Consider the following 12,778-nt stretch of genomic DNA (forward strand, 5'->3'; position numbering starts at 1 on the left):
CACCAGATAACAAATAGCATGAGTATTACCCAACCTTGTAAGCTTGATCCCAGTCGTTATTAAATCACTGCATCTAGCTTACCATTTCCAAAAAGGCTCTGTCAGCATTTTCTAGAACTTATCATCTCTCTAGAAACAAATATACTGAACATACCTCAAAGCAGGCAAACTGCAGGCCGTTCCCCCAGCTGAAGTTTTCCCATACTCTTCAGTTATGTGTGAGAACAGCAATGGACCTTAGTTACAATCTGCTAAGATCATTATCCTCCAGGCAGAATTCTTCTTCTAATTTCGGTACCGTTTAAAATAACAAACTCTTGATTGAAGATGAAAAACTACACTAAATCACCACATATCTCTTTATACTTCCACTTGTCGAGAGCTTGCAAAGAGAATGACGGGGGGTGGGGGTTAAGGGAGGAGCTATATAGACAGCTCTGCTGTGGGTGTCCTCTTTGCAACTTCCTGTTGGGAAGGAGAATATCCCACAACTAATAGATGAACCCGTGGACTGGATACACCTTACAAGAGAAATATTTTTTCTAATAACTATCCCCCTAACCTAACACCTCCATAAATTAACCCTAATTAAATTATAATCTTAAAATAATTAAAAACCTAAATTATTTTAACAAATAACTAAAATTACAAAAACTAAAAAAATCCTAAAATTAAAAAATATTAAAAAAATCTATGTTTACAAAAAATAAAAAAGCTAAGATTACAGAAAAAAACTGCATTATCCAAAATAAAAAATAAATATTCCTAATCTAATCCCCTTTTATTTATTTTTTAAAAAGCCACCCCAAAATAAAATCCTATTCTAATCTAAACTACCAATAGCCTTTAAAAGGGCCTTATGTAGAGCATTGCCCTAAGTTAAACAGCTCTTTTTCCTAAAAATATACAAAGCCCCCCTCTAACATTAAAAGCGGCCACCCACCAAACCCCCCAAAATAAAAAAACCTAATACTAATAAACCTAAACTACCCTTTGCCCCTAAAGGGGCATTTGGATGGGCATTGCCCTTAAAAGGGCATTAAGCTTTGTTTTACAAAGTGCCCAAAAAAAACCTAATTTAAAAAATAAAAAAAATCCTAACACGAAAGCCCCAAATATGTACTCAGGGTTCCTGAAGTCCGGGGGAGAAGATCTTCTTCAATATGGGTCCATCATCTTCATCCATTGCAAAGATGGTGCAGAGCGGTGTTTCTAGATGTAGCGATCCTCGGAGGCGGTGACAGTCCTTGGCAGCGATGGTCCTTGACGGCGGTCCCCGGCGGCGATGCTCCTCGGTGACGTGGAGGTTCCTCTTCCACCGCACACTAATAATTAAATGCAAGGTGCCCCATATTTATTGGGGTACCTTGCATTCATTTTGGCTGACATTTTCACATCAGCCAATAGGATGAGAACAAGTGAAATTTTATTGGCTGTTCTGCTCCGAGCCGCCTTTGCTGTGGATGAAGATGATGGACCCGTCTGGAAGAAGACCTTCTCTGCCGGACTACAGGAACCGTGAGTACCTATTTGGGGCTTTAGTGTTAGGTATTTTTTTAAAAAAATTTTTTGGGGGGGGTTTATTTTTTAAATTAGGGTTTTTTGGGCACTTTGAAAAAGAGCTGAATGCCCTTTTAAGGGCAGTGAAAAAGAGCTGAATGCCCTTTTAAGGGCAATGCACATACAAATGCCCATTTAGGGGCAAACAAAGTGAAAAAGGAGCACAAGCAGCAGATCTATGCACAAAGAATTTATTTACAGATAGTAAACATAGCGCATTGGCGCTCTGAGTGAAGAAAAACAAACACGTTTGTCAAACAATATACAAAACCGTGAGAGGGGAGAAAAACCCCCGGGGTAAATACTGACAAAAACAATAAGACTAGCTTTTAGGAAAACAGGTATACGCGTTTCAGCTTACAGCCTTACTCATTACCTGGCTAAAACACAGTGAGGTGAACTTAAAAACAGTAGCTAGTCATCCCATTGGTGGATGGGAACACTCCCCCCAAATAATCCTCCAATGGGTGTTTAGTTACGTAGCTGAAGACACTTGGGGACGCACAGGATTACACACTAAATACAGCATACTGTGAATACACATGGAACAAGATAGGAATAATTGTAAATACTACATAATTAATAAATGATAGAAGATAATAAGCGGTACCCGTGCATTATATACAGTTTTAATCCTATAATTACAAAACAATTTCAGTAATCAAAGTAGAAGAAATGTGTTCAGTACAGCCGAGGGCAGAACAGATAGCTCCGGACCCAGCTGGACACACCTGTAGTGCTGGGACGCTGCGTCATAGTGGCTGAAATGAAAGCACAAATAATATAAGCATGGGATAACAGTCGTTTACATCTAAAGACTAGCAACCAATATAAACATTATTATTACTGAGATATAGTCAGTACGCACTGTGTATACATACTGGACCTTGAGCTATATCAACAGCAATAACAATAATAATAATAATACTGCAGTTAACCCTTAGCAGAAATAAAGTTATTGCGGAGTCTACTAATACATAGGTACCATTAACATATGTATTCCATGCCACACCGGACAATAGGTGGCTTCACTATTAGAGAGAGCCCCATTTACACTAGAGAAATAAGTCCATAGGGCAAACCGGAGTCCCAAGGACCTGATAGGTTATACTAGGGAGTCCTAAGTTAGTGGGCTACTACGCTCCTAAGGTGACGTGGTAAAGACTATATATAGTTAATGTGTGCAGGGCGAACCGGGTGGGGGAGAGGGTCGGCCCTACCAAAAATTGATGAGGTCATATTCCGAATTTAGGCCCCCTGGAACTCTTGTCCTGAGTTTAAAAATCCAGAAGGCCTCCCTCTCCCCCAATCTGCGGACCCTGTCGACTCCCCCCTTACAGGGAGCCACCCTCTCAATAATGGTCCAAGAAAAGGAACTAGTGTCTTTCTGGTGTGTCCCCGCGAAATGTTGAATCAATGCTGTGGTGAGTACCCCCGCCCTTATGTCACTAAGGTGCTCCTTAATACGGGTTCTGGCTTCTCTTGTCGTGAGGCCTACATATTGGAGGGAGCACTCCCTACAAGAGATCAAATAAACCACATATGTAGACCTACAGTTGAGGCAAGAATCTATCATGAAATTCTGACCTGTCATTAGTGAGATAAACCGGTCACCAGGGGCCAGCTTCTCACATGCCACACATGTACGATGGTGGCAATGGAATGTACCTTTGAAGGTACATTCCATTGCCACCATCGTACATGTGTGGCTTGTGAGAAGCTGGCCCCTGGTGACCGGTTTATCTCACTAATGACAGGTCAGAATTTCATGATAGATTCTTGCCTCAACTGTAGGTCTACATATGTGGTTTATTTGATCTCTTGTAGGGAGTGCTCCCTCCAATATGTAGGCCTCACGACAAGAGAAGCCAGAACCCGTATTAAGGAGCACCTTAGTGACATAAGGGCGGGGGTACTCACCACAGCATTGATTCAACATTTCGCGGGGACACACCAGAAAGACACTAGTTCCTTTTCTTGGACCATTATTGAGAGGGTGGCTCCCTGTAAGGGGGGAGTCGACAGGGTCCGCAGATTGGGGGAGAGGGAGGCCTTCTGGATTTTTAAACTCAGGACAAGAGTTCCAGGGGGCCTAAATTCGGAATATGACCTCATCAATTTTTGGTAGGGCCGACCCTCTCCCCCACCCGGTTCGCCCTGCACACATTAACTATATATAGTCTTTACCACGTCACCTTAGGAGCGTAGTAGCCCACTAACTTAGGACTCCCTAGTATAACCTATCAGGTCCTTGGGACTCCGGTTTGCCCTATGGACTTATTTCTCTAGTGTAAATGGGGCTCTCTCTAATAGTGAAGCCACCTATTGTCCGGTGTGGCATGGAATACATATGTTAATGGTACCTATGTATTAGTAGACTCCGCAATAACTTTATTTCTGCTAAGGGTTAACTGCAGTATTATTATTATTATTGTTATTGCTGTTGATATAGCTCAAGGTCCAGTATGTATACACAGTGCGTACTGACTATATCTCAGTAATAATAATGTTTATATTGGTTGCTAGTCTTTAGATGTAAACGACTGTTATCCCGTGCTTATATTATTTGTGCTTTCATTTCAGCCACTATGACGCAGCGTCCCAGCACTACAGGTGTGTCCAGCTGGGTCCGGAGCTATCTGTTCTGCCCTCGGCTGTACTGAACACATTTCTTCTACTTTGATCACTGAAATTGTTTTGTAATTATAGGATTAAAACTGTATATAATGCACGGGTACCGCTTATTATCTTCTATCATTTATTAATTATGTAGTATTTACAATTATTCCTATCTTGTTCCATGTGTATTCACAGTATGCTGTATTTAGTGTGTAATCCTGTGCGTCCCCAGGTGTCCTCAGCTACGTAACTAAACACCCATTGGAGGATTATTTGGGGGGAGTGTTCCCATCCACCAATGGGATGACTAGCTACTGTTTTTAAGTTCACCTCACTGTGTTTTAGCCAGGTAATGAGTAAGGCTGTAAGCTGAAACGCGTATACCTGTTTTCCTAAAAGCTAGTCTTATTGTTTTTGTCAGTATTTACCCCGGGGGTTTTTCTCCCCTCTCACGGTTTTGTATATTGTTTGACAAACGTGTTTGTTTTTCTTCACTCAGAGCGCCAATGCGCTATGTTTACTATCTGTAAATAAATTCTTTGTGCATAGATCTGCTGCTTGTGCTCCTTTTTCACTTTGTTTGCACTTGCTTGGCCTTTAGTGTAGCACAGCAGCTAAGTATTGCACCATTATCCTGACCGCATCTTCACGCCCAACACCTGGGACGCTAACGAAAGGAGGAGTCACCCACCGCAGCCACCGGAGCTCACGCAGGAGCTGGATACCAATTGAACGAGACAATCCATACACAGTAAAGAAACCGGATATACTGCCGAAACGGACTGTCGCTCAGGTTCCAGTAGTACACAGGTATGAAGTGTGGACTCTTGGCGTTTATATGTACTAGTTATCTAGGGTGTTTGCACTTATAATCTTATACATGTGCATTCAGCGGTGGTATATGATTCTCACCGGTCCAAACTCGAGGTAGGGAAAACTCACAGGACCTGGTCACTTTCCACTATCAACACTCGATATTCTGACAATGCTTGTATTGCGTTTTGGGATCTAGCTGATTAACACACTGCTCTCAGTTGATAGACATACGTTATCACTGTTACTCTCCACTTTAACTGACTTTCCCTTATTTGCTATATTTTCCCATTTAGGGGCAATGGGTAGTTTAGGTTTTTTTAGTGTTAGGTTTTTTTTTATTTTGGGGGGTTTGGTGGGTTTATTCTTAGATTAGGGGGTGTTTTTATTTTGGGGGGGCTTTTTATTTTCATAGGGATTAGGTTTGATTTTTTAATGTTTGATAATTTGGTATTTTATTTTCTGTAATGTTAGCCTTTTTTATTTTTTGTAATTAAAGATTAATGTAATCTAATCTTTTTTTTTTTTTTAAAGTAATGTAGTTTTTTTTTATTATGTTATGTAATGAAGGGGTTAATTTAGGTGTTGTTAGGTTAGGGGGTTTAGTCTTTAACTTATTTATTTGCATTGTGGGGTTGGCGGTGTAGGAGTTAATAGATAAATTAGTTTATTGCGTTGGTGGTGGATGGCGGTTTAGGGGTTAATAGACGTATTTGGTAGTTTGCGATGTTAGGGTTGTTGGATCTAGGGGATAAAAATTTTATTAGTTTTTTTTTTTTCTTAAAACAGCGGGTGGTTAGATTTTTTTTAAAATACTTATTGCGGACGGTTAGGTTTTTTTTTTTTATACTTAAAGGGACATAATACTCATATGCTAAATCACTTGAAACTGATGCAGTATAACTGTAAAAAGCTGACAGGAAAATATCACCTGAGCATCTCTATGTAAAAAAGGTAGATATTTTACCTCACAGTTCTGTGTCCAGCTGCAGGTAAAAAAAAAATAAAAAATGAAGCAATGAACAGCAGCCAATCAGCATCAACAGTGCTGAGGTCATGAACTCTTTTACTGTGATCTCATGAGATTTCCCTTAACTCTCATGAGATTTCATAGTAAACTTTGTTAAACTGAATAGGGAAATAAGATGAGTGTGCACGTAAGCTCACTCCCTTAGCTGTCCCGGGACAGGCATACTGATTTGCTGCTTAGAAGTCCTTTACAATGAGATGTGGCTACTGAGGAATTTTTGAGGTAAAATATCTTTCTTTTTTTACATAGAGATGTTCAGGTGATATTTTCTAGTCAGCTTTTTACAGCTATGCTGCATCACTTTCAAGTGTTTCAAAATTTTTGGTATCATGGCCCTTTAATGCGGACGGTTAGTTTTTTTTTTTTGTAATGCTCCGTTTGCCTTCGCTGTATCCTGTGGATTCCAAAAATGGCTACCATTTTTGGAATCCACCGGATGCAGCGTGGATTCTTTCACCACCCTGCCATTTTCGGAACCCATCTGGATGCAGAGATTTCTTTGGCCTTGCACTGCCAACATTACTTTGAGGATGCGTGCGCAACTGCCGACGGACATTACAAACACAATTATAGTATAGATTCCCGAGGTTTGCATAACCAACACTGTTATAATAATATACTTTTTACCTTTGTGATTAACTTGTATCCAAGCATCTTCTGACAGCCCCCTGATCACATAACATTTTATTTCTTATCTATTGACTTTTATTTTAGCCAATTATTGAAGTTATCTATATAGCTTACATGAACTAGCTCTCCCCTGTTGTGAAAAAATAAATAAAAAAAACATGTGACAAGAGGCGGCCTTCAAGGGCTTAGAAATTAGCATATAAGCCTTCCTAGGCTTAGCTTTCAACTAAGAATACCAAGAGAACAAAGCAAAATTGGTGATAAAAGTAAAATGGAAAGTTGTTTAAAATTACATGCTCAATCTGAATCATGAAAGTTTTTTTTGGACTTGACTGTCCCTTTAAGGTGCAATAGTCCAATTTCTGCTGAGGGGAACAAAATAACAAAATTTATGCTTGTCTGATAAATTTCTTTCTTTCATTCCAATCACTCCTGGCCAGCAGGAGGAGGCAAAGAGCACCAAAGCAAAGCTGTTAAGTGTCACTCCCTTACCCATAATCCCCAGTCATTCGACCAAAGGGAAATGGAAAAAGGAATAACACAAAGGTGTAGAGGTGCCTGAGGTTTAGTCAAAAAATAATTGTCATAATTAAGGGTGGAGTCATGGACTCTCCATATCCGGAAAGAAAGAAATTTATCAGGTAAGCACTGATTTTGTTTACTGGTCATTCCTCTGACTAATGGTTTGGAAACAAATAGTAAGAAACACAGCCTCTTTGGTTTCCTAAAAACTGTAGCTTATACTAAATCCCCATTAAGCTTGACTAAAATAAACAGAAAAAAATGTTAGATTAACTCCTTCCATGCTATAAAAGAACATTAACCCTTAAGTCTCCAATTCATATACATTAGTGCCTGCACGCTGCCAGAATAAGATCTTTCATTAAGGATTAATGTCTCAGATAAATAATGCAGAGGAAAACCCTTAAGTGCAAGTCCCCAGTACCTAGAAGACAAAAGCACTTACCTGCAATCTAGCTGTCCGGCAGAGAGAAAGCCCACAAGGCGTGAAACGACACATACTCTTTACAGAGACCTGTAGAAAAAAAGAAATAACAGAGTAACCAACTCTGTCTTTCTATAACAAGGGCAGCAATATGCTAGGAAACAAAGTAAGGACCACCTCACAACTTCCTAACTGCTTAAAAGCCACCACTACTCTACTGAAGAGATTGACGTGGACTCAGCTAAACTCAAATCCTTGTTTGCAGGGAAAAGTACCCAAAAAAGGAATTCATTTCTTCAGACACCAAACTTCACCTCCTCCATTGACAGAGGCAAAGAGAATGACTGGGGATTATGGGTAGGGGAGTGACACTTAACAGCTTTGCTGTGGTGCTCGTTGCCTCCTCCTGCTGGCCAGGAGTGATATTCCCACTAGTAATTGGAATGACGTCGTGGACTCTCCATATCTTAGGAAAGAAAACCCTAGAGAAAGCCACAAAAAAATGTAAGCACCATGTGTTCCACCCTTTGCAGAGTGATCACACAGCAGGACTTCTGACAGTATGACATTTAGTGTATTGTAGGAAGTGCTACTGCCCATTACTAGAGGATCTCATTATCCCTCTAACCAGACTATGCTCTAGCTCCTTCCACTAGTAGCAGCCGTGTTAACTGAAGCATTTCTCCGTTCCCATGCGTTCCTGCTCGACTTGACCCCTGCTGACATATAGATTCAGTCAACTTTGTATTGACTTCTCTAAAAATAAATTTATACTTATGCAACATATCATTCAGCATAAATGTATTTGTTCCAATATTAACTTGCTATATAAACACAACGTATAGATACCTATTTTTAATGCACTCCTTTTTACGCAATCAAAAATGAAAATGTAATTAAATGGTTATTTTTTCATGTGTTTTTGTTTGCATTTTGTATATTACCCAGCATAATGCTTGTTACTTACGTATTGCAGTATCGAAAAATTCCTCTAATATCCACCTCTCGCACTGCTGCATTTACAATAGGTAGATTAACCATTGCTGGACCCAGACCAACAAGTATCAGAGTCCCACCAGACCGAGTTGCCTGGAGATTGAAAGTATAAAAACACATTTAGAACTAACACATTTGAACCTGACAACCATTATTATTATTAACTTTAAAGTAAAAATAATGCAAATCACAGTTAGAAACACAACAAATCATTTAAACAGCTTCTAAAAGGGATACTGTGAACTGCGGTTCAAAGTAGCTCATAAAAGTAAATCCTTGCATTATAGATTTCATTTATAGCACATTTGCATAAAATAAATGCAGCTTAGCTGCTCTGATTAATTATCCTTTAACAGGATAGAAAAAAATCTAACCACCACTGTTTTAGGTGATATAGATTTCACCCCATCCAAAAAACTCCAAACCATGTAAAAAGCGAAGGCCTAAAAGTGAAAGGGAGGGGGAAATGTTGAAAGTTACTTAGGGAGCTCAGTCAAGATTCTTAAATCACAGTAAATTTAATTTAATTTCCATTTATCTTGGCTTTCCGTAGTAGCATTTACCAACAAAACAATAACAATTAATATAAGGGAGGGGAGTGAATTTCAGCAAGAAAATAGACTACAATGTGCAGGCTGTTTAGGCAATAAGTGATAGACACACATAGCATTTGCAGAAGTGTGAACTGAACTAAATACAGTTGCTCATAAACCTCCACCACCCATAAAAAAGAATTTGAAGAATTTGCTTTGGTATAAAGCCAAAAAGTCCTAAGCATTGATAGCTTTTTACCTGATAGGCTATGATAATCCACAAATCAACACAATAGAAAAGTATTACTTGCTGGTAAACAGTATAAACAAGAGGATAATTAGAAGACTCCTGTTTCCTCATCTCTTTCATTCATGTAAAAATCTGAATTTGAAAAAATTTGCCTACTGTCCAGAAAATGTAATGATGATAGGATCGGGATATTAATGTGAATCAGCAGAAATCATTCCAGAGAAGAGCAGAAAAATAAAATGACTTGGGCATAATATATATCAAGGTAGACATACCATAACCTACTCATGTTTAACTAAAATAAAATATTTAGAAAGATATAGTAATAACATTTTTAAATCAACCATATGATAGCTATATAGTCATGTGACTCATCATTTGAAAAAACATAATTTATGCTTACCTGATAAATTCCTTTCTTCTGTTGTGCGATCAGTCCACGGGTCATCATTACTTCTGGGATATAACTCCTCCCCAACAGGAAATGCAAGAGGATTCACCCAGCAGAGCTGATATAGCTCCTCCCCTCTACGTCAGTCCCAGTCATTCGACCAAGAATCAACGAGAAAGGAGTAACCAAGGGTGAAGTGGTGACTGGAGTATAATTTAAAAGATATTTACCTGCCTTAAAAAACAGGGCGGGCCGTGGACTGATCGCACAACAGAAGAAAGGAATTTATCAGGTAAGCATAAATTATGTTTTCTTCTGTTATGTGCGATCAGTCCACGGGTCATCATTACTTCTGGGATACCAATACCAAAGCAAAAGTACACGGATGACGGGAGGGATAGGCAGGCTCATTATACAGAAGGAACCACTGCCTGAAGAACCTTTCTCCCAAAAATAGCCTCCGAAGAAGCAAAAGTGTCAAATTTGTAAAATTTGGAAAAAGTATGAAGCGAAGACCAAGTTGCAGCCTTGCAAATCTGTTCAACAGAGGCCTCATTCTTAAAGGCCCAAGTGGAAGCCACAGCTCTAGTGGAATGAGCTGTAATTCTTTCAGGAGGCTGCTGTCCAGCAGTCTCATAGGCTAAACGTATTATGCTACGAAGCCAAAAAGAGAGAGAGGTAGCAGAAGCTTTTTGACCTCTCCTCTGTCCAGAATAAACGACAAACAGGGAAGAAGTTTGGCGAAAATTTTTAGTTGCCTGCAAGTAGAACTTGAGGGCACGAACTACATCCAGATTGTGTAGAAGACGTTCCTTCTTTGAAGAAGGATTTGGACACAAGGATGGAACAACAATCTCTTGATTGATATTCCTGTTAGTAACTACCTTAGGTAAGAACCCAGGTTTAGTACGCAGAACTACCTTATCTGTGTGAAAAATCAGATAAGGAGAATCACAATGTAATGCTGATAACTCAGAGACTCTTCGAGCCGAGGAAATAGCCATTAAAAACAGAACTTTCCAAGATAAAAATTTTATATCAATGGAATGAAGGGGTTCAAATGGAACACCTTGTAAAACGTTAAGAACTAAGTTTAAACTCCATGGCGGAGCAACGGCTTTAAACACAGGCTTGATCCTAGCTAAAGCTTGACAAAAAGCCTGGACGTCTGGATTTTCTGACAGACGCCTGTGTAACAAGATGGACAGAGCTGAAATCTGTCCCTTTAATGAACTAGCCGATAAACCCTTTTCTAAACCTTCTTGTAGAAAAGACAATATCCTAGGGATCCTAACCTTACTCCAGGAGTAACGTTTGGATTCGCACCAGTATAGGTATTTGCGCCATATTTTATGGTAAATCTTTCTGGTAACAGGCTTCCTAGCCTGAATCAGGGTATCAATAACCGACTCAGAAAAACCACGCTTTGATAAAATCAAGCGTTCAATTTCCAAGCAGTCAGTTTCAGAGAAGTTAGATTTTGATGTTTGAATGGACCCTGTATCAGAAGGTCCTGTCTTAGAGGTAGAGACCAAGGTGGACAGGATGACATGTCCACTAGATCTGCATACCAAGTCCTGCGTGGCCATGCAGGCGCTATTAGAATCACAGATGCTCTCTCTTGTTTGATTTTCGCAATCAATCGAGGAAGCAGCGGGAAGGGTGGAAACACATAAGCCATCCCGAAGTTCCAAGGTGCTGTCAAAGCATCTATCAGAACCGCTCCCGGATCCCTGGATCTGGACCCGTAGTGAGGAAGTTTGGCGTTCTGGCGAGACGCCATGAGATCTATCTCTGGTTTGCCCCAACGTCGAAGTATTTGGGCAAAAATTTCCGGATGAAGTTCCCACTCTCCCGGATGAAAAGTCTGGCGACTCAAGAAATCCGCCTCCCAGTTCTCCACTCCCGGGATGTGGATTGCTGACAGATGGCAAGAGTGAGACTCTGCCCAGCGAATTATCTTTGATACTTCCATCATTGCTAGGGAGCTTCTTGTCCCTCCCTGATGGTTGATGTAAGCTACAGTCGTGATATTGTCCGACTGAAACCTGATGAACCCCTGAGTTGTTAATTGGGGCCAAGCTAGAAGGGCATTGAGAACTGCCCTCAATTCCAGAATGTTTATTGGAAGGAGACTCTCCTCCTGATTCCATAATCCCTGAGTCTTCAGAGAATTCCAGACAGCGCCCCAACCTAGCAGGCTGGCGTCTGTTGTTACGATTGTCCAGTCTGGCCTGCTGAATGGCATCCCCCTGGACAGGTGTGGTCGATAAAGCCACCATAGAAGAGAATTTCTGGTCTCTTGATTCAGATTCAGGGTAGGGGACAAATCTGAGTAATCCCCATTCCACTGACTTAGCATGCACAATTGCAGCGGTCTGAGGTGTAGGCGTGCAAAAGGTACTATGTCCATTGCCGCTACCATTAAGCCGATCACCTCCATGCATTGAGCCACTGACGGGTGTTGAATGGAATGAAGGACACGGCATGCATCCTGAAGCCTTGTTAACCTGTCTTCTGTCAGGTAAATCTTCATTTCTACAGAATCTATAAGAGTCCCCAAGAATGGAACTCTTGTGAGAGGAAAAAGAGAACTTTTCTTTTCGTTCACTTTCCATCCATGCGACCTTAGAAATGCCAGAACTAACTCTGTATGAGACTTGGCAGTTTGAAAGCTTGAAGCTTGTATTAGAATGTCGTCTAGGTACGGAGCTACCGAAATCCCTCGCGGTCTTAGTACCGCCAGAAGGGCACCCAGAACCTTTGTGAAGATTCTTGGGGCCGTAGCCAATCCGAATGGAAGAGCTACAAACTGGTAGTGCCTGTCTAGGAAGGCAAACCGTAGATACCGTTGATGATCTTTGTGAATCGGTATGTGAAGGTAGGCATCTTTTAAATCCACTGTGGTCATGTACTGACCCTTTTGGATCATAGGTAAGATTGTCCGAATAGTTTCCATTTTGAACGATGGAACTCTTAGGAATTTGTTTAGAATCTTTAAATCTAAGAT

At 40.4% G+C, this 12,778-nt stretch overlaps 1 protein-coding gene across 2 annotated transcripts in view; it reads right to left on the reverse strand.

Moving 5' to 3' along the window:
- SORD (sorbitol dehydrogenase) overlaps positions 1 to 12,778 on the reverse strand; it is a 279,871-nt gene that overhangs the window by 30,899 nt on the left and 236,194 nt on the right. For both annotated transcript variants that reach the window (XM_053717573.1, XM_053717574.1), the window contains one exon: positions 8,566 to 8,687. In XM_053717573.1, coding sequence (XP_053573548.1) covers positions 8,566 to 8,687 — 122 coding nt within the window. The remainder of the gene's footprint in view (positions 1 to 8,565; positions 8,688 to 12,778) is intronic.

Source organism: Bombina bombina, chromosome 6 (genome assembly GCF_027579735.1).
Source record: "Bombina bombina isolate aBomBom1 chromosome 6, aBomBom1.pri, whole genome shotgun sequence".
Classification (NCBI taxonomy): Eukaryota; Metazoa; Chordata; class Amphibia; order Anura; family Bombinatoridae; genus Bombina; species Bombina bombina.